Raw genomic sequence first — 23,416 nt, forward strand, 5'->3', positions numbered from 1 at the left:
CTCCTCGTGATTTGTGTGACACGGCGAAGAGCCGCAGCCAATGGGCGCGCCGCGTGTGACAAGTGGAGGCAGAGCGCGCGGTGTGAGCGGAGCCTGAAGGAGAGCTCCACAGTCCGCTGCCAACAGCCGCCTCACGAGCACACGAGCACCGGACTGGTTGAGGTTTTTTTTTTTTTTTTTTTTTGTTCTTTGGGACCGAACCGAGAGAAGTGGAAGCTGCCGGGGTCAAAGGATACATCACTGTTGTCATTTAGTAGCTGGCTTTTTTGGTTCTCAGCTCAGGAGTCGATGCAGCTTTGTGTTGTTTTTGTTTTGTTTTTTTGGCTGCGCCTTGGCTCGACATGCGTCTTGTCTGTTCCTGTTGGACTCCATGGTTTTGAGCTGTGAGCGATCTGGATCCTGCAGCTGGGATGTAGCGGAGGGCAGACCCACCCAAACCAGCCTCACCGCCTTCTCATCAGACAAGGACTACTACACTCTGACATTTCATCCCACTTCCAAGACGCTTGACGCTGTTTTATGGAAATTGAAGACAAAAGCCTGCTGCTGACTCTTTACCGTTGATGGTGGGTTGCCTTATGATGACTCCCGCCGGAGGTCCTAACTAACTGACCCCCCTCCCGCCCCCCCATCCCTTACTTATTTTCCCTACACATCTCTGCCCCTCACCCCAATGATGACTATGAGCTCTATATCGGACACTTTAGTCCCGCCGGATCCGTCCAAATCTGCGTTTTTGGAGTTCGGTGGTCACGGCTATCCCGGACACCCCGCGCACCAGCAGCCCTCCCCCGGCTTGTCCCACAACCATTACCATGGTCTGCCGCAGCACGACGGGCCCTTCTCCTCCGGCGCATCCTCCTACGGCCGCCCGCTGGGATACGCGCCCTACCACAGCGCGCACCACCCCGGGCCATACCTGCCCTACCAGCACGGGGGGCACGGGCACGGCGGCGCGCTCGGACACACCAGGCTGGAGGATGCGGGTACGTTCACACAACATCATGTCGTAGAGGGAAATGGAGATTTTTTTTTTTTTTTTTTTAGAGAGAGAGATTGCACTTTAGTTTCGATTCTACTCAGTTTGTTTGGTCGTGTTTCTAACATGTTGAGCATGTGGCATCATCTCATAGAGGCCCAGCACTTCCACTCACACTGGACACTATAGTGGACTCTCCTAGGTCTTCATGGAAGGGAAGGAAACAGCTATCATCCTTATTCTCTTTATTTAACTGGGTCATGCCTTTTTATTAAGCACACCATACTAATAATACAAAGTGTATAATGTCACTAATAAACCAGTGTGACTGTTAAAGTTAAAATGATGGGAGCAGCACAGATAACAGAAGCAACATTAAGAACAAAGAATTAGAAGAACATCAGAAACAGTTGCTCCTCAGATGTCTTCCTCTTCTTCTCCTTCTTCTTCTCCAGCCCATTAAACAGCAGACGGGCGTCAGTAGAACATGAAAACATGAAAATAAACCACAGTGGAGAAGGCCACAATAATTGGATCCACACTCAGGTCTGCCACAGCGTTGTGTTTAACGTAGTTTGGGGTTGGACGGAAGAGGAGCTGAAGGCCCATGCGCTCACTGACACCGTCCCGCAGCGGCTCCAAACCACCACCCCCAAATAACAAGGTCCACACGCTGCTGTCTGCGGCCCTAATAACAATAATAATAATAATAATAATAATAATAATGTGGCCTTATCACTTTAACTCATAACAAGATTAACCAAATATTTGTTGGTGGTAATTAGAACAAAATATTAATTGAACCAAAAAAATATTTCTTGTACTGTACTTAAAAATAAAATGCCACCATGAGGAGACAAATCTGTTCAATTTAAAATACATAATTTTTCAGATTTTTTTTTCCATTGCAATGTTCATATTGATAAATCAAAGCACATCCGTATCCAGGTCTGAGATGGACTAGTGTAGATAATGGCTTTGTACATTATCTACATTATAGATCTTTTGGACAGATATTTTTTTTCCTCTGTCAGTCTCTTTTCTACTTCTATTTTATTCCATTCTCTCTATTTATTCTATTTTTAGTATTTTATATAGAACATTGTATAATGTATATTTTCTTTAACTTATGTCCTCTATAAAATAGCATAAATATGCTAAAATCTGCCTTGGTATAGAGTCAGTCATAGCCCAAGTATTTTATGACTTACAGGAAAAACCATCAAAATTAGTTGATCTATTAAAATGATACAAAAAAAAGCATGTGAGGGAAGAGCAGGAATCAACATGTCACAGACAAAGACCAAACATTCAATGAAATGATTCACAGACTTGACAACAGATCACAGAACATCTCACTGCTGCCAAATCATAGCCCATGTTAATTACTAGCAGATGTAGTGCCGAATGTTATTACTACTAATAATAATAATAACCGGCTAGTAATAATAATAATAATAATAATAATAATAATGTTAATAATAGAAATAATAATAATAATAATAATAATACCATTCAGCTTTTTGCACACATTCAGCTTAATGATGCTCGACTGCAGGATAACGCTCCCTGCTTTTTCTTCAAATGTTCGGTTTGGGGTCCCAGGCACCCGGGCCCTTTAGAACCCGTCTCATCCAGATCCATTAAGGTTCATTCTTGCCACCGCTTCATTTCATGTGCTTTTCTAAAAAAATCTCTGTTTAACAGTTTTTAAACGTTCTCCTTTTATCCATCTAACAAAGTATAAAGGCGTCAGGAGCCAGCAACACAACACGCATGGAGAATGTCTTGATTTTGATGAAACTGATTTTATCCCAGCTGCTTTCCATGCCTTGATCTGTATGTACTGTATGTAAATCACTGAAAATATAGATAAATCACAATTAAAAAAAAAAATCTATGAAAAGAGTTGTACGTCATTTCAACATTATACAAATGAAGTAATAAATAAGACATGGATGAGCAGACAGGCCGCTCGAGGAACATTTAACATCATTTCATCGTCATTATATTTAACAAGATGTTCTTATCAGAGGGGTTTTAATCTGATGTTCCACTGTGTCGACAGCTTCAGCAGTCTCCAGTGTGTTTGGACACACTCGTAAAACACAACCTCTCTCTGCACATACTGTAAATAATCTGTGTGGGTTAACACACTGTAAATGTATTTGTCTGTCAGTGATTTCTTGGCGTGCGCGCGCACACACACACACACACACACACACACACACACACACACAGTGTATATAACATAAAGGCCTCATGTTTGTGTCTGTAATTCAGTTCAGTCTGATGCCAAGTTACCATCATATTCCTACTGGGCCTTAATAATGTTAGAAACAATGAAAGAGGAAAATAAAGGATTAATTTTATTTACTACAATTATTATTATCATCATTACTATAATTATAATAGTTATTATCAGGGCCGTTGCTATGAATTCCGGGCCCCCTGAAAGAATAGGAAGTGGGCCCCTGCCCCCTGACTTTCCCCCTTCTTTCTTAGACTACGTATGTATTATCATTTTTTAAATGTGTAAAATCTCAAACAATGAGCAGATAAAGTCAAGTGTCGACAAAACTCAACGGTTTAAACCTGTTGTGCTAATTGTAAATCTACGCCCTCTTGAGTTTGCTTTTCAGTGTCTGTCTTTCTTTTCTTTTTTTATCTTCTTCTTCCTTTTGTTGAAGCTCTTCAAAGTCTTCTCAGTCTAGTTTTGTTTTGGTCCCGGGCCGTTGATGAGCGTCAGCGCGGTGCTGCTGCTGTCTGTCCTGAGCTGCAGCTCAGTTTCAGTCTGGGCGTCTTGTGAGGCCTTGGCTTGTTCACAGCTGTTCTCTCCTGCCACTGCAGGCTATGAGCTCATGTCATAACAAAGATCAGTGTGGGTGAACATATACGCAGTCGTACATGCTTTCTTTAAAAGAAAGAGAAAAAGAAAAAGAAAAGAAGAAGATTCTGTTGCAACTATAACTGAACTAACAGGTTAGAGAGGAGTCAGTGTCAGACAGACTCCACTTAAACACTATTGAATTCTTCACATTAAAAAGGAATTGGCTCAGTGTTTAACCCAGCGTGGGCCCGTTCTGGGATCATTTACCACTTATCACTCATTCATCTTATTTCTACATCACTGTTGAGTCAAATCAAACAGACCGTGTGTCCAGTGGTTTTCCATCCATGTGTTCAGGGTTAATTAAGCCACTGACCAATGACCTTTTTAAAAAAAAAATCAATTTCAGTTTTTTCAGTTTCAATTAGAAAATTTTATTATTATTATTATTATTTTATATGTATGCATTTTGTAACCTCATTATAAATGTGTACTTGCATCACTGTTTTTATTTTTCCATTGGCTGCTCAAGTTTCCGTGGTTAAAGTCATGTTCATGATCACTTCTCTGTTCTATAAAAAGATTTTTAAAAGAAAAAAAAAAAATTCAAACATAAATATGTGAAACCAGGTTGAATATACTATTTGTATTTGTATTTATTTTTATTTTTATTATAAAAAATCAGGGGACAGTACATATCAATAGACACTTCCATGTAAATGTATGTAGGATTATAGCATCAGCTAATTTCCATCCTTTGTCCCTAGGCAGGTTGATGTTTAACATTGTAATTTATAATACAGAGGTATACTAATAGTAAAAAGGCAAATATACAGTATGTTTCTAAATATTACATAATTCTGGATAGGTGTCTGTCATATGTTCTGATGTTTCTGTTTAGTTTAGTTTAGTTTATTAGTTTATTAAGGGACAATGTGCAATTACATTAATCATTTAAAGAAAAAAATGGAAAGATGGTTGCACCAGATTTAGCTCCCAGCTAATTTCAACTTCATGACTCTTTTTCTCGGCCATCCAAATCTGTGGAGTCTTATTTCCTAAGCATTTTTGTTTTTATTTGGCTTGTCTCTATAACAGCAAAGATAAACTTCTGTCTCCCGCTGTTGACTTTTATCTCTCCTCCAGAGCACGACAAGCCCACGGCGGTGATAGAGAACGGGGAGGTGAGGCTCAACGGGAAGGGGAAGAAGATCAGGAAGCCTCGGACCATTTACTCCAGCCTGCAGCTCCAGGCGCTCAATCAGCGTTTCCAGCAAACCCAGTACCTCGCCCTGCCTGAGAGGGCCGACCTGGCAGCCAAGCTGGGCCTGACGCAGACCCAGGTAACACACGCACAGACAGACACACAACTGTCTCTGCTCTTTGACAGTCGGAACACAACAATAACTAAACGTATGTGGCCTTTAAATGAATAAATAAATGAATGAATGGATCCTTAGAGCAAACAGGAGATAAAGAATGTTTTATTCTAATGTATGATGAATATTTAATAATCATTATACTGTTGAAAATTAATACATAAGTTAATATGGTAACACTTTAGATTAGGGAACACATATTCACCATTAACTGGTTGCTTATTAATATGCATATAAGTAGCTTACTAGCTCCTTATTAGTAATTAAGCACATATTAACACCTTATTCTACATAGCCTTATTCTATCTATATTACACCATGAATTAAGATTTTTCCTGGTAACTCCTAATTATCGCTTATTCATTGTAAATTAATGCATTGTTGTTTCTGAATAATGATGATGTACAGGGGCAGTAGCACAAGAACAGTAATTCTTCCTTTATCACTCTGAATTAGTATAGCATTAATGCATTCATTTACAATGAATAAGCGATAATTAGGAGTTAATATCAGGAAAAATCTTAATTCATGGTGTAATAGAGGTAGAATAAGGCTATGTAGAATAAGGTGTTAATACGTGCTTAATAATTACTAATAATGAGCTAGTAAGATACTTATATGCATATTAATAAGCACCTAGTTAATGGTGAATATGTGTTCCCTAATCTAAAGTGTTACCGTTAATATTTCTAATTGAGGGTGAGTTTTTGTCACTTAACCTACATTTACAAAGTAAAAACACAACGTAACGTGTGTAATGTGTTTTTTTTTTAAGATGGAAAACACACATTTAATGAATAATAGGCTTCAAAACAGAAAAGGTGCTAAGGGCAGAATAAAACAGGCAGTGGTGCATTCTTCTTCGCTAGTGTCACTGCACATTCCTGTCAGTGTAATTAGGTATGGCATTTAGGAAGATGTACTGTATTTTAATGTGAGTCAGTTCTTAAAACACAAAGGACATGAAACCAACAGCAAATAAAATAATTTAAAAAAAACTGCAAAAACAAAGAAGTTGGAAATCCACATCACAGTTTCAAAGGATTATAGGATTAATGTGTGTGTGTGTGTGTGTGTGTGTGTGTGTGCGCGTGTGTTTACTCCTGTTGGGCGTGACAGTGAACGGAGACGACTTGTTTTACCACCGGTCACTTTTCTCTGTCAGAGCTGTCTGTTGGTTTGTTTTCCTCTCTGCGTACACACACACACACACACACACACACACACACACACAGACACACACTCGCAGCCATAGGAAAATAAAAGCCTGACGGCGGCCATTTTGTCTGTCACATGAACTCAGTGGATCCATGTTGGCAGCTGTCACGCTGGACAAACCCATGATGATCTGTAGCCTGGTGTTTTTTGGCAAAATTCACGTTGCATTTGTCAATTTTTTCACAACCATCCACGACGGCACACGTGTCATTTGCGGCTCTCCGCTGCTATTGGACGACAGCAGCTGATGGACGCTCTGATAGTGACGGAGAGTCTGGGAAAATTCCCCCAGATGAACATGATACTGACTTTCCCCTTTTTATTTTGTATTTTTTTTAACCTTGCCCTTTATGCAAATATTTATTTTCTTGCTCTCTCTCCGCCTGTGAACGGTTTAAAAACAAATTAAACCATAGTTAACACAATAAAATAAATACCTATAATAATAATAATTATTATTATTATTATTAAGTATCATTTGGCTTGTAGTGTAGTACGTCTGTTGATTCAGGGCTGGGATTCTCATTTCCTCTTTAATGTACTAAGAACAATATTTGAATACAGGCAGATGGTATCATTATAAATCATCTGGTTTCATTCCTAAAGTGTCTTTGGGACAGTCACTATAGCTTTCATAAGCTTTTTATGTGATACAATTTATTTCATAAGAGAGCTCAGTGCTGCTAACTTTAAACAATCTCCACTCTCTAAAATTGCTCTAATTAAATAATTGCTGTTATCGTTATTTGAGCTGGTTTAGCAGATACACTGAGATTTCACTTTAGGTATTTTTCTCCATCCTGCTCACTGTTTTATTCAGATATATTGAAGTATGTAGATTTAAGGGTCACTAAACTGAAAATTGTATTTAAAGGGACAGTGTGTAATATTTGTCAAGGTTTATTGGCAAAATCTGAAAATACTACCAATGAATATATTTGTATAAGTGAATAATCGCTATAAAATCAAATCTGTTGGGTTTTCATAGCCTTATAATTCTTCTTTTATACATATAGGAAGCACCATCTTTCGCCGCCATGTTTGTACAGAATGGAAAATCCAGCCAACCAGAGAGCGAGGTTCATAAATAAATATAATTATTTAATAGATAAATAATAGATCGAAATGCTAGCTGTCACTGTTTTCCCCTCATTTTACACACTGGACCTTTAAATCACAGTTAAAAGATCAATAAGTTATTTTCAGCTTTCGCCGAGGTTAGCTGTGATGACCACACCAGCACATTAGTTTTCACTTTTTTGCTATAAAATGATCAGGCTGCAGCAATGTCAACATTTCTTCAGCATATTTATTGTGTAACATGATGAATAAGATGTGAAAAAGGGCAAATTCAGTTTAATTGTATAGCTACTGATTTAGTTCTGAGTGGGACAGTGCCATTATTGTATGTAAATCAGCAGCTCATCAGTTCTATCATGTTTTGTGTACGTATACTATGATGAAACATAGGATTGTTTTGAAACACCTCATCTGATACAGTATATGATATATATATATAGTGTGTGTGTGCATGTGAGTGAGTGTGTGCGTGCTAAGCATACACAAGCAGCTGATGTCATCAGATGGACTGCACTAATCCTGTATGAATTACAGGCAGCAGCTCTGTTTACACAGGGAGAAAGAGATGATCCATTCATCTGACTTTTGTCTTTTGTAGTGGCAAAGTGGTTTGGAGTGTGGTCTGCTGCAAGTCACACATACATGCTTACCAGAGAAGCAGACTGTTTTTTTTTTTCTTTTTATTATAAATTTACCTGTGAGTATTCTCTGCAGTGTTTTGGATCAGACCATGTGGGGTTTGGCAGGCAGCACTACGGTCAGAGTTCAGCTGATACTAGTGCAGTTAAAGGATAAATGGCTGTAGTTTGAGGAATGCAGACACATTTCTGTGGGCTGGAATAAAGAATGTGGAGACATTTTTAAAACTTCTTTTCTTTCTGTGACAGCTAGCTGGTTAAGTTTCCCTTTTCTGAGACGAGTCGGAAAGTTAGCTCCAAGATGAAAGCCTTCTCATCACGGAGAGGTTTCCCACAGATTTCCTGCTAAGAAATTGGTTTTGGTTTAGCGTCGTGCGTGCCCGAACTGTAAACTGGTTTAACAGATTCTATTTAAACCATCTAAAATCGCTCCGGTATCCCAGGCGACCGGCGGAGACTCCAGGAAGTCAGCCGTTAAACACATGGCGGTGGATGTGGCAGGCTGTTTTCACCTGTTTCATGTCTTGATGCTAAGCGAAGCTAACCAGCAAAGTTTGATCAATAAATTCAGAAAAATCAGTTGCTATGGTAACTTTTGAACAAGCTTTTAAACAGACACCTTTTATTCATTCTATTTCATTGTTTTGTGCGAATCTCAGTGTGAACGCAGCCTTTTATTCATCATTTCCAAAACATAGGAAACCTCCTTTCAGTCAGTCTGCTGCAGTACCGTGTGCAACCACTAGAGTCAATGAAGTGACAAGTGCAAATTTAAAGAGACCCCAAGAAGTTTGCTTTTGGTTATAAAAGAGTCTCATATTAATGTGGATGAATCTAAGTCACCAACACGTTTTTGATAAATATATGGTTTTGTCTTTACAGTTATTTTGATATTTAGTGGTCGACTCTCCCAGCATTTCCTAGTTTCCTGGTTTCCCGGACGCTGCTCGGCGGGTCATGGGAATAACGCTGCCGGATCACTAGTTGGCAGCGTTTATGGTCGGAACTACGACAGTATCTGATCGTCTTCCAACCTCCGACTTTCGTTCTTGATTAATGATAGTAAAACATTCTTGGCAAAGGTTTTCGCTTCCGTCCGTCTTGCGCCGGTCCAAGAGTTCCACTGTGCGTGCGGAGGCTCATGGGAAATGTAGTGTGAAAACTCTTCGCTATCCGAAACTCCTCATAGTCCCTTTAAGATGCAGTTTTTGTCTTTCGAGTGTGTCTGAACAACGCCCTGGGGTTGTTTTCAACTTGTTTGGCGCCCTGTTGGCAAACTGTACTTTTCCTTTAACCATCTGGGAGTCGTCATGTACAAATAAATAAGTTATTTTTAAAGCACTGACCTGTTTTGAAATAATTATCTTATTCACTTTGGTGTAAAAGTTGATTAGTTTCCTTTTCCTAATGTCACGAATAACAGGCTATTTCAAGTTCAGATGTTCATCAGTGCTGCGAGTATTAGACCATTACTGCTGTAAACATTTATTAGGGAAAATATATTACTTAGAGATGTGTAAATAATAATGAAATCTAATTAAAGCAGAAGTAAGCGGAATATTTGTGTTAATATAGGTCTTAAATAGTTGTATCTTCCGACAGCAATCACTTCTATAGAGTGTTTGGTCTGAAAGACGGGTCTGTCAGTCACTCTGCTCTGCTGTAAGCCGAGGAGAAAACTTTCCTTGTATCCTACAACCTTTATCCAATGAGGAGAGAGAACGGCATAAAGGGGCGGTCCTCTCTGTGTGTGCAGCCAAGGGATGCGCGTGAATGTGGTGACGTAGGGACGAGGGCGGGGACTGCTAACTCCATCAGCTGACAAGAAGTTAGCCAAAACCACCGGATCGCTTACTTCTGCTTTAAAATAAAAAAAATAATATTGCAATTTAGTTTTTGCAGCTTGTTTTTCAGTCTTGTGGTGGTGACCTGGTTCACACTCACACCAGACAGAGACACTTTTATGTAGCTGCAATCATTGTGTACGTCTGTGACTGTACAAGTGCATACACTATGTACTGTACACACATTCCTCACATGCATGGTTGCATTTTTGCCCACTTACACACATGCACACATACACACACCCAAGCTATGCATGTACTTAAACATATGTCGCTTGTGGGTATTTTCGTATGTATATACACATGGAAATATAAACAGACACATACTCACACACACGCATGCACGCGCGCACACACACACACACACACACACACTACAAGATAGCGATCGCACACCAGACTCTCTCTCCTGCCTTCGTGCCATTAGGCTGCCGGCCAACCGCTGACCACTTTCCATCGAAATCTCTAAAGTTCCCAGACGCCGCTGAGAAATGGCACGTAGCACAGTTCTGACGTTTTTTTCCTCAAACTCTCTCGCTCTCTCTATCTCAGTTCATCTCACACACACACAACACACACACTCTGTCCAAACCAACCACCTAATGGACACCATCCTGAAAAAAAACAGGACACATAGACGACACAAGTGCAGTTTTTGCTAATATTTCCAGAGTTATTGGGCTTTTTATTTTGCTGTCCATCCAAAAATGCTCTGTGAAACCAAGGCAAAGTGCAGTATCTGCAAAGAGTACTGTTCTAGAATTTACTCTATAATTCCATTGGAGTAAAACCAAGGCAGAAGTGCAGTATCTGCCATAAAACGGTCAGAATTGGTCAGAAAGACAAACTACAAAATACATTTAATTCAGTCCACCTTTAACTAATCAATTATAGAATTGGTAGTTATTCATAATTTGATGCTTAAACCTGACAAGGAAAAAACACAAAAAGCTGTTTTTTTTTTCAGTATGGCATTTTTACAGATACTGCACTTTGCCTTTGTAGGGCAGCATTGATCACATGTATTCATCCTTACACTTAAAAATATTCATACATACACATTCAAATTCCTGGGGGAATATGTTCCCACACACAAATACACACACACTTAGTGGCACCTGGCCTGCCTCTCAGCCCCCCCACCCCCTCCACTCCTTGCTAATGTCGGTGTCATTAGCCACGCTCTCAGGGAAGCTGTCAGCTCCATGTTGCTGCTGCAATATGAAACCAATAATTACAGCAGAAATCCTCTCAGTGAGGCTGCATTAACTTAACGTGCTGTTGATTGACTCCCGGGCTCATAAGCTTTGCCCCCAACATACTCGCTTTAGCTTGTCATCTGCGAGCCCCGAGCCGCCACCGTTGTTTTGCGCTCTAGGTAATCATTCCGCCGTGCAGGGGCAAGTCACTGCGGTTTGGTGGCTGTCATTACCATTACATTAGATTATAGATTAAAGAGGCACTTACAGTTTTCCTTTTTCAATATTAGAATGAATATTTACACACGGGTTCTTTTCTGAATACCGGCATTATGTGGTGCTATAACACAGCTATGTTGCATATTTATGAAGTGATAGTTTAATTTTATATATTTACCACCATCCATACTTACTTCTAAGAGGCTGTGATTGACGTCAGCAAATACACTAGAACAATAGAGATCAAATTAAATGTTAGACTTCGCTCTGCGTGACATCTTGGCCGTTCAAGCTGGAAGCTGGGTGTGAAATTTGGGAGCCTTTTCTGATTATAGGGTAATGGGATAAAAATATTTTTTCCAAATATTTAGAGTCAATTAAAGCAGTCTGAAATTAGTTTTTTATAGAATAGAATATCTCCCATAAACCACTTCAACCATCTTCATAAATACCCATAAAATCCCAGGGTAATAATTCCCAGGACTGTCAGTGCAGAGGAGAAAACAATTTCAGTGCCAAGAGTGTTTTCTCCTCTTTCCCTCGCTCTTTTATCTTTCTCTCCTCTGTTGCTAGCCAGGGTTTCTTTTTTTTTTTTTATCCGTGCAACAGCAGGGGTTTTTTGGACGTAAGGTTTTTTTTTTTTCCTTCAACGTTTAAACCTGTTGCAGACAAAAAGTATCGTTCACTGACTGTGTATAATTATTTATGATTCATCTGGTCCTGCTAAAGCTGACAGGTTCCCCGAGAGGCATATTCATGTAATTTGATGCTCAATTTGCAAGCTCGCTGGAAACAGACTACATGCTAATTATTTCAACAACAACACACCTGAATCACCTCTAACCGCACTTTAATGATTGAATGTACATTCGGCGCAATGTTTCAGTCTATTGGAATCCTATCACGCCTGTCACTGATGTCATGTCAACTGTCACAGCTTCTCTCAGCTTCTCACTGTGTTTTACAATAACCAATAACTAATAATCACGGTCTGCGTGCTGGCATTTTTATCTCGTGTTATGCCACTGTGTTATAGTATCATACAGGGGCAATGTAGTAGTTTGGTGATGTTATTACACGGTATTTAATTTTTTTTTTTTTTTTTTTTTTTTTTTACTTTGTGGCTGGTGTTCAGTATTTTTGTTTTCCATCACTTTAATATTATTCATTTTGGTTACTGTGGTGTGTCTGTCAAACAATATTCATTTTATTTGTAAGGATTCATTCAGATTCAAGCAGCTGAAGTAGAATAAATAACACATTAATATTTTTGAAGGGCAGATATCACCGTTGAAGCCTCCTCAGCCCGTCATGTCCACTAGATTAACTTTATATCCACCCTGTTGTTGGTAGGCAGCCTAATGCTATGCTAACATTAGCCTACTTTTTTCTGAACCTTGTTGGCTAGCTGTTGTTGTTTTGGAGCTTTATCTTGGATTATTGACACATTTATTCCATAAAACTGGTATTTTTTCAATTTTTCACTTCACTTTTCATTTCTACCCCAAAATAACCACTTTAGCTCTTATTACTGTCAGAGATCAACAGTGATGCTGAACAATAACTGGCAGAGACAACTCTGCTACAAACTTAATGCAGCTGTCTGAGCTCTTGCACTAATACATGTCATCTTTCCGTTTAGTTGTTGTTGACTGAGATAGTAACATTGTAATACATTTTTATTGAAGTTAGCAGAAGTTGTATTTTATTCAGGTTCAACTCTGAATGTCCCACTTTTGGAGGCTTTAAATGAAGATCTTCCAAAATGAGATGAAAGCAACCAAAATCCGCATCAGTGCTGGTTAATGATACTAAAATACAATTAAGTTAAAACCAAGGGGGCAGTTGTCGGTCTGAGAAGTGAAGCTCACTTCCGCGTTCAAAAAACTGCAATCCCCTCGGATTCCTCTGGGGGCTGGTGTCAGAAGGGAGTAGGGATGGGAATCGAAAACCGGTTCCTCTTCGGAACCGGTTCCAACTTGGATCAATTCTTGGAATCGTGTGCGTGTCTGCTTTAACGATTCCCTTATCGATTCCGTTTGGTTCAGAAACTCGCGCATTAATTGATTAATGACGTTACGTAACGTTCCGTTAAAATCAATCTTCATTATAAATGAGGGTGCTTAGTGTTTATATCCACACGTCACCGTTTGTTCTCACAAAATAAAGTTAGTGGCGTGTCTGTGTGGAGCGGAGCTGCTGACAGATGCAGCTGACAGTGACGTTTCTTCATCACTAAACCTGTGAGCCACCCTCCGGTCCTCCCTCCCTCACGTCATGAGGACAGGACAACGTCTCCTGAACAGGCTACATATTCTTTCTGTTTTTCTCTCTTTATTCTAACCACTTCCTTTCAGGTTTTGCTTGTAGCCAGGTGAAATGGTAGCTGCGCCCTGTGTCTTTTCTCTGGCGCGCTCTCTCTCTTTCGCTCGCTCACTCGCTCACTCCGCATAAAAACGAACGTTATGAAAACAATAACCTACAGATGCATAAAAACCATGTAATGGAAACATTGTTAAATTCCTCCTGTGAGCACAGCTGGCCCACAGCCACAGTGGTCTAGTGTTAACCTGTCCAGGCAGGTCGGTCCTGTCAACTTTTTTAATGTCAGAGCCATTTATGCAGTGTTTTCAACCTTGGGGTTGGGACCCCATGTGGGGTCGCCTGGAATTCAAATGGGATCGCCTTAAATGTCTAGTAATTGATTAAAAATAAATAAATAAATAAATAAACTAATTATTTTTCACAATCTTAAACAACTATATTCTTGATATATTCACTTTCTTGAATAAATCAAGATAAAATAAAATGCAGCATATACAAATATCTGAGCTTGCCCAGAAATTTGTGATGTCAAAAGGGGTCATGAGCCAAAAAAGGTTGGGAACCACTGCATTAATGCAAACAAACCCATTTCTCTTTTATTCCCTCACCCAATGAGAATCGATAAGAGAATCGATAAGGAATCGAATCGATAAGCAATATCGATAATGGAATCGGAATCGCTAAATTCTTATCAATACCCATCCCTAGAAGGGAGCATTCCTCATAGACCCCCATGTTAAAATCGCCGACTTTACGTCCTCAGTAAACATGTTAAAAGCCTGGTGTCAGAAAGTTTTTTCGTCTCAATTGATAGTTTCTAGTTTCTACCCCCGCACACACTCTGAGGGGGGTGAATTTTTTTTTAACTCTACCGTTTTACTGTTATTAGGTTAAAACTCTGGCCAATTAGGGCGCGGAAACGTTGAGTGACAGGTCCGAGCAGCTCCGTGGACAGCTGCTTCGAGGCCAGTGGGCGGGTTCTCGGCCGGCCAATCCAACATGGCGCTGTTCAGGCCGCCATATTTGAGTCACAAAAACGACTCCCCAAAACCAATGGGTGACGTCATGGACGCTACGTCCATTCTTTTTACAGTCTATGGTTAAAACAGACAATGACACAGAAAAACACACAGGTCCATAAAATCATCCCAGTTGCTCAGGGGTTTCCAACCCCTAATTGCATGGTCAGGCCTGAGGATGTTGACCCTCCTCTCTCTGCTCGGTTCCTGATCAACTGTCAATATATATTGGTAAAAATGATATTAAGTGAATCAGCTTATGGTTTCTTATCATATTTTTCTCTTCTCTTTTCTCCCAGGTTAAAATATGGTTTCAAAACAAACGGTCCAAATACAAGAAGATCATGAAGAACGGACCTTGCGGACCTGAGGGAGACCACCTAGCCCCCCCACCGCCGTCCTCCTCCTCTCCGTGCTCCCTGTGGGACATCAGCATGGCTGCCAAAGGCGCGCCGGTGCACTCTGGGGGATATATGAACAATTTTGGACACTGGTACCCAGGACACCAGCAGGACTCCATGCCAAGGACTCAGATGATGTGACAGACAAGAGGACGCAACACGTCTGGGACAAATCATGGATTTACGGCGGAGAGCTGATTGGTGCTGTTAGTGACCCAGACACGATTTCAAGTCTGAGCCACCCTGGAGTCAGAGATGCGGTGTGGTGAACAGTTGTTGTGTATAGTAGAGACGCACCCATTCGCAACTTCCTTTGGCCAATTCCAATTTCCAATTTCCTGAAACTGACAATTACCGATTTTTATCCGATTCTGATTTTTTCTTTCTAAAACCTATAACTGACAGCTACGCAAACACTTTGTAACTTTTTTGATAGACAATTTAATTGTATGTTCATAATAAAACATTGACTAAATAATTGGGTAAAGGGTTCTCTCTGTCTCTGTCCCTCTCTCTCTCTGAATGAGGGTTAAACAACTCGCTTGCTTTCTGGTGAATAGCTGTAAAACCATGGATGATAATTAGGCTACCACAGGTGGACAGTTGTGCAGCAGTTTTTCGGGGCAGCCGTCGCACACAGGTGAGGTCAGAGGTGCGGTGCTGGTTTTGGCCGCTTTGCTTTTGCCAGCTTCTTGAAATTGGAGGCGTTAAGGGCGGTGATGGTGCTCAGGTGTCTGCTATAAATCTGTTGTTTTCATGGTTGTTCCTCCGGGGGTTACTTTCTCTTTCCTCACTCATGCTGATGGCCTGTTGTGTGTCTGTGCCACTGTGTGCGCCACATGAACCATCATGGGGTGTATGAACACAGATCTGATGTAGGTCGGACTGATCAAACTAAAAAAACAACTCAGCTTTCAATTGGGAATGATTATTTATTCAAAGCAATAAAAATATGATAGAAAATGTTCATTGCCTCAGAGACAAGTTATGATGACAAATTACAAATCGTATTGTTTTGTTTTAATATTTTTTTATTTCAGTGATGTTATCGCTCATTCTGCCTGTTTTGCAGATTTAAAGCAGGAATTATTTGTGACTTGTCCACACATTTTTATTAGTGGATGATGGCAAACGGTCTGCAAACTGACCCACCCGTCCATATGTGTTACCTTCGTCTTGTGTTAGCTTTCTGCTACCATCTATGGTGTTCAGGTCAGTTTTGACCCGTGTTTTAAATCAGCTGTAAAACACACTAGAGACATTTTTTTTCATCCAATTTGTTTCTCATCTTTTGGTTACATTGTTAGGCTTCCTTATCCATGAAAATATTGGTTTCAATATTTTTTGGTGTGGCCCCCTGAGCCTTTTTTGTCAGTATACTCCCTGGCTTCAATTGAACCTTCCTCATAGCTTTCTGCTACCATTTATGGTGTTAGGGTCTGTTTTGACCCGAGTCTTAAATCAGCTGTAAAACATACTAAAAACAATTATTCATCATCCCATTCGTTTCTCATCTCTTTGTTATGTTGTTAGGCTTCCTTATCCATGAAAAGGTTGGTTTTGCACTTATGATTTCAGTTTTAACTCTCATTATTGTTCTTATCATTATAACCGGGTCAAAATTTACCCTAACACCACAAATGTCATCATTTTAACCAGAGCATTTTGGAATTTTGTGAAATTTAAACATGCATTTAAAACCTGAAAACAGGTCACTGGCCCAAACACAAGAGAAGGGGTAAGTGTGTTTTTTAACATGAGCTGACCACAGCCACTGTTTTGATAAAGCTACAACCACACACACACATCTCTAACTCGCAACTTCTGTGTGTTTTTTCAGTGGGGCATATAAATGTGTTAAAGGAAGGGGAATTCAGGGCCTCTTATTCATAGTTTAACTAATTTAACTAATTAATCAGAGAAACATCTGATCTGTTACAGGTGAAACAGATCAAATTAAAATTAAATCCAATTAAAACAACACACAAGATTGTTGAAGTTTTTTTATTTTGTGTATTTTGTCAATTCTGAATTCTCAATGTTTTGTGTGACACTATGACACTAGATGGGAGAAATGCACTGAATGGACAAAGGTGCTTTACTGTATCACTGTCAAATTATATGGCACTCTATATACAGTACACACTGTTTATGTATTCATTCATAGTTTGATTCACTTAAGATTCAGTGATACAATAAAGCACCTGGTTGTTTTCATTACTCCCACAAAAGAAAATGTCAGAAATAAAATATGATATGAATAAAAGCACAGAGGCTACGCCAGGTCTGACTCTCTGCAATTCTCAAAATTAATATGAGAGACAAAATTAAAATAATTGGGCCTCACACTCCTCCTCGCAGTTTGTTATTGCTCAATTTGGAAAGTCCGTTTTAATGGATTGGTGGTTTTGGTTGTAAATGATGGACTGTTGATGCAGAGACGTTGCTGTGCAACAGAACAGGCTTCAATTAACTGCGGTTCTGTCAGGACCACTATGTCAAAATAATATTTATTTACTTGCACAGTTTAATTTGGCGGTATGGTACTGTTCTGGGACCCCCTGCTCTTCCACGCGCTTGCGTGGAAAGCCTGAGGCAGGAAGAGCACCTTCCTGCCCTTCACGAGCCATCATGAACGGCATAAGCAGGGAGCGCAGCAGCAAAGAAAACCCAGACAGAGCAGAGCAACCAACAAGATATAATGACAGGAGGAGCTGGGGCGGAGGTGGGTTGCAAAAAAGCCGGCAGAGGAAGCAGCAGCAGCAAGGGAGGTGACGTCGGGCTAGAGCAGTTTAAACAGCGCGCCCTGAATGCAGTTCCCCAATAGGGGAGTCAGCTGAGCCATCAGCTGACCTGCACAGGTGAAGACAGTTACGCTGTGCTGATTAGAGCTTGACGTCATGGCCTGCCAGAACTAACGCTATACGCTTAATTTCTGTCAGGACCACTATGTCAAAATAATATTTATTTACTTGCACAGTTTAATTTGGCGGTATGGTACTGTTCTGGGACCCCCTGCTCTTCCACGCGCTTGCGTGGAAAGCCTGAGGCAGGAAGAGCACCTTCCTGCCCTTCACGAGCCATCATGAACGGCATAAGCAGGGAGCGCAGCAGCAAAGAAAACCCCCAAAACAACCACACCGGCAAATCCTGGAACCTCTGCTAAGAGATGCCAGGAGGCTATCTAGAATGGAATTAATTTTTGCCTATAAAATTTAATAGGGAATAAGCCACACGCTACCTCTTAACAATAATAATTTTTACAATAATAATAACCATTATTAATAATAATAACAATAATAATATTAAATCAATTATTTACAATGAAAGGCTCATAGCTTTTTGTGCATCTAGAATGCTCTATTGACAGGCGCAGTAAGGCAAGGCAATTTTATTTGTACAGCCCGTCTCCACAAACAGCCCGACCCAAAGGCTCCACACGGCATCGCAACAACATCCTCTGTCCTTAGACCCTCACATCGACCGAGGAAAAACTCCATGGAAAACCCTTTTAACAGGGAAAAATCGGAGAAACCTCAGGGTGAGCAACAGAGGAGGGATCCCTCACCCAGGACGGACAGACGTGCAATAGATGTTGTTACAGACAAGAAAACAGGGAGCAAAGAAAACCCCCCAAAACGACCACGCCGGCAAATCCCTGACCCTCTAGCAACAAGAGATGTCAGGAGGCTATTTAAGTTGGAAACAAATGTAGCCCATTTAAAAGGAAATAGACGAACCCCCCAAAACCCGCAAAAGGAGCTGCGTCAGTGAATAATTCAATGCCAAATATGATTCTGTATTATCGCTATGGAGGTTGAAACCCAGCGCAAATTAAGAATAAAGCAAACCGTTCCTTGTGTGACGCTCCGACCGCTTGGCAGCATCGCTGGCAAACAGAAACTCCACAGCCCCGGAATCAGCCGTCGCCGGTCAATGGAACAGCTGAGTGTGACGCCGCCCCCACCTGCCAGGTGAGAGCCCCGACGGAGAGAAGGAGCCCCCCTCCCCCGTCGTCGCAGACGGCGTCCTCCGTTCCAGAGCTTCGCTGAAGCCCCATGACACGACACCGCGCCAGCCGCCGCGGGTCCGCATCGTGGACGGGGCGACGACATCGGGAGCAGCAGGGCGAGCACGAACACGACCAGCGATCCTTCCCTCATGCGGGAGCCCGTCTTGCAAAAAAGCCGGCAGAGGAAGCAGCAGCAGCAAGGGAGGTGACGTCGGGCTAGAGCAGTTTAAACAGCGCGCCCTGAATGCAGTTCCCCAATAGGGGAGTCAGCTGAGCCATCAGCTGACCTGCACAGGTGAAGACAGTTACGCTGTGCTGATTAGAGCTTGACGTCATGGCCTGCCAGAACTAACGCTATACGCTTAATTTATATTTTTCATTTATTTTCTTTAAATTCTAACGGTTTCTGTTGTTATTAATGTTTGGTCCTTTTTTATTCTGTTTCCCACTTGTGGCATGAAGTAGGAAACTCCTCATGGCCTCTGTCATGATTCACACCTTCTTAAAATACTGAATGATATATTGATCACGGGTTAGGTTACACCTGTTTGAAATAAATCAAACCTGTCGATCGCTGCCACCCTATTTGGTTTTGTTTATTCAGCTTTTACATGTGTTTTATTTTAGGATCCTTGGTCTGAAACAGATAGAATCAAAATGAGGCTTCAATAACGTGTCGCTAAAAACAACAAATTCCTCCTCGGTGTAAGGTCTTTGTGTGCCTCGGGGCCCCGGGGCCATTTTCTCTGAAGTCGTAAATCAGAAGAAATGGGTCACATCCTTGGCCCTTCAAACATCTGGAAAAGCAAAAAGAGTCGTCAAACATCGTCAATGATTTTATAAAATGACCACGTCAATTATAGGTAATTTAGGACACAGCTTGTTAAATAAAGCTTTCACTCCGACACTGTAATTATCTGTAATTGTCAGTCAAGGGAATATCCTTCTGCCTCGGGCTCTAAAGCAAAAGGCAAGGAAATAGGGGATTAAATCAAACTGGATTACTGAGGGCTAATCCTCTCACAACAAATTGACCAGTTAATAAATGAATATTACTCAAATGCATTAATGCAATGTGGTAAGGGTTTTTTTTATTTTATTTCTGTAAGGACAAAAACAAATTCTAGCCAAATGGTCCTGGGGTGCAATTTAACATGACAACAAATAGTCATTCAACAACAGTCATTGTTGCATTGTCACAATATGAGATGAAAATTATAGTAAGTGAAAAGTCTCCAGCACCCAAATATGTGAGGAGTAATGTGGTGTCATGTTATGAAACATTACTATAATCACATCATCATCTCTGGGTGCTGAATGTTTTAGAACAAGACTTAAAGCAGATAACAGCGGCACGGCCGTTTCGGCTAATGCTGTGTTCAAGGCAGGCTTTTGAAACCGTAAGTTACAGCTTCAAGTCACAACTACGACTTGGTAGCGTTCCAGGTAACCCGTAGCTCGTGTTTTTACCGTCCTGTTGTCTGTGAAAGTTCCCTATAACGGCCACTCGTAACTTCCGACCCGTGAACTCGTACCAGATCGAACTGGTATGACTTCACAGGAAGGAAAAACACAAAGTACGAGTTTCCTTGAACGCACCATGAGTTAGCAGCCCCCGCCCTTGTCAGGCATCAATTGGTCCTCGTGCTACGTCACCACATTCACGCGCATCCCTTGGCTGCACACACAGCCCTTCATGCCGTTCTCTCCCCTCATTGGATAACACTTGTATCCCACAAGGAAAATTTTCTCCTCGGGTTACAGCAGAGCAGAGTGACGGAGAGACTCGTGTTTAGGCTGAAATACTTCATGTAAGTGATTGCTGACGGAAAATAGGACTATTTAGGACTTATATTAACAAAAACATTCCACTGATATCTGCTTTAAATTGGTGAAAAAAGACTGAGCCCCGAGCCCCTCCTCTGATTGGCTGATGGTTTTCTGAGTGATCCAATAATAATAATGCAGAAGATTTCAGTTAAACACTCAGAGAAACAGAATCCTGCAAGGCTGGACACTGAGTCCAGGTGGGCGGAGCTTTGAGCATGGCTGAGACTGATGACCGTTTCATTGTGACATCACAAAGTTACAGACTGCATTCCCCTGTGGACTGAGACTTTAATACTTTCACTATAATATAGAATGTACCTGCTTTATAATCAATTAAAATCTAATAAGACATGGATATCATTATCTACCTTTGTAGTGTGGGACCTTTAAAGGGATATTTCAACATTTTAGCAAATTCGCCTATTGACATAATCCCTATAGGAGTAGGTTCATTACCTTTAATTGTTGGTGCAAGCTGTTTTTAGATCGGCGGGGCACAGACGCGAGCTGCTCAGCTATAACGCAATGGAGGTGCACAGTATTTCCAAATTTTCCACATCAAACTAAATACACAATCCAACAACCCCAAAACACTCTTGTGGACAAGTTGTGACCTTCAAATTCGCCACACTATGAAATAATAACGTATAATTATGTAACATTAAGACACACAAAGCAAATACTCGAAACTACTTGTGCTTTTGAAGTCACTCTGCCGAACAGCCGTGTCTGGAATGTAGTTTCTGTTACACATTTGCCTTGAAAACAACTCTGTCTTGTAACGTTCTGTTATTATCTCATAGCGTGGTGAATGTGCAGGTCACAACTTTTCCACGAGAGCATTTTGGAGTTGTTGCATTTTGTATTTGATGAGTTTGATGAGGGAAAGGCGCCTTTGCCCCGCTGATCTAAAAACAGCTTGCACCGACAATTAAAGGTAATGAACCTACTCCTAAAACTATAGGGATTATGGCAATAGGCGAATCTGCCAAAATGTTGAAATATCACTTTATTATCAGTTCAGCCTGGTTGAGTCACTGCCAGAAAAGATTAATCACAGTTACAGGGCATGAGCATCATTAGATAACGCCTCTTGTTAAGTGAGATGCCAGTGTAACTGTTTATAGGCAGGATGGTAAATTACCTTTGTTTACCTTCAAGAGTAATGCAGAAAATATGAAGCCTATGAATGATTCATACAACAAACACACAATTATCATTTCAGAGCCAGAAAACAATCCCTCCATAAACTCATATCAAGTCAGTGAGCAGCTAATCTGATTACTGTGACTAAAAACATCTGGACCCACTGCAGTTGTGTTTAAAAGCAGTTTTGGGAGCTAGCTTTACACAAACTGCAAAGGTCTTCATATTACAGGGGCGATCCACAATGACGGGCAGTCATGTGAATATGTTCAGTAATGTTACGATTCACATCATCCTCCCACACTGCAGGAAACACAGTGCGGTGGCTGCCTGGATGTAGCTCGGCTCTGTTGATGACCTGTCAGGTTGTGAATACAGACTGAGGGCTGAGATCTCTGCTGATATAATGAGACGGGTTACAAGACGACAGGATAACTGGAGCAAGGAGCAACTCAACCAATGATTTATGTCATTTAAGAGGCTGATAAATGAAAGAAACCAATCAAAATCAATCAATTAACATGGTTACTGTCAGTAGTGACAAAAAACAAACAGAATAAATATGAATCCCAAACTGTCACTTAAATACAGTGGCCGATGCACAGTGTCAGAAGGCTTAAAGGTCAAAGGTTAGTGGTCGATGTTAACGTCGGACTGAGGGTTTTTTCTCGTCTCACCCACATTGTTCACTTTCTTTTGACTGGTAACGCCCGTCGCTCCAGTTTAGCAATAACTCCTCCATCTCCTACGACATGTCTGTTGTGGTCAACTTCCAATACTTTTCTGTTTTTTTGTCTTGAGACCACTTAACTGTATCTTTCATCGAGGACATCTGGAAAGTTTTCACTCCAGACCATTTTCGAAAAAGATTGAGCAGCCAAATTGAAAACAATGCTGGGTCTGGAATATAATTGTCAGTGCTTGGAAAATTACTTTTTATTTTTATGAGCAAGAATTTATTTTATTTATTTATTTATTTATTTATTACATTTAAAAGTTGCACAGTTTTGCTATATTATCAATATTATTTATTATTTGTGCTGAGCAGAAAATCACACAGATTTGTGCAAAAACTGCATTTTTTTTTACTCTACAAATGTGGTCTCCACAGTACTATATCATGTGACCTGCTTGATGTGTTCAGATAAGTGCAGTAATAATAATATTTAGCAGAACAGAGATGATTGAACAGCAGAAACCGCAATTATAAAGGCTAATAGATTCTTTTAGAATAACGTTTCATATCAGGCATGGGCAACAGTGTGGCCCGTTTGACCTTTTAATCTGGCCCATCAAA

At 40.6% G+C, this 23,416-nt stretch overlaps 1 protein-coding gene across 1 annotated transcript; it reads left to right on the forward strand.

Annotated features, from left to right (window-relative positions):
• The first annotated feature begins 555 nt into the window (after window positions 1–555).
• LOC146983477 (homeobox protein Dlx4a-like) lies at window positions 556–15,602 on the forward strand. The gene is made up of 3 exons (XM_085785059.1): window positions 556–986; window positions 4,956–5,152; window positions 15,030–15,602. Exons 1-3 carry the CDS (start codon window positions 674–676, stop codon window positions 15,270–15,272), a joined length of 753 nt encoding a protein of 250 aa, XP_085641185.1. The 5' UTR covers window positions 556–673; the 3' UTR covers window positions 15,273–15,602.
• The last annotated feature ends 7,814 nt before the right edge of the window (window positions 15,603–23,416 follow it).

Source organism: Trachurus japonicus, chromosome 8 (assembly GCF_045865225.1).
Source record: "Trachurus japonicus isolate A0001 chromosome 8, Traja_1.0".
Lineage (NCBI taxonomy): Eukaryota > Metazoa > Chordata > Actinopteri > Carangiformes > Carangidae > Trachurus > Trachurus japonicus.

What these genes read in the sequence shown, in the direction of transcription:
- LOC146983477 (XM_085785059.1), top strand. Translation starts at nt 674, where the DNA reads ATGATGACTATGAGCTCTATATCGGACACTTTAGTCCCGCCGGATCCG. An exon ending in CACCAGGCTGGAGGATGCGG is followed by an intron (nt 987 to 4,955) that starts GTACGTTCACAC and finishes TCTCTCCTCCAG; the next exon opens with AGCACGACAAGCCCACGGCG. An exon ending in TGGGCCTGACGCAGACCCAG is followed by an intron (nt 5,153 to 15,029) that starts GTAACACACGCA and finishes CTTTTCTCCCAG; the next exon opens with GTTAAAATATGGTTTCAAAA.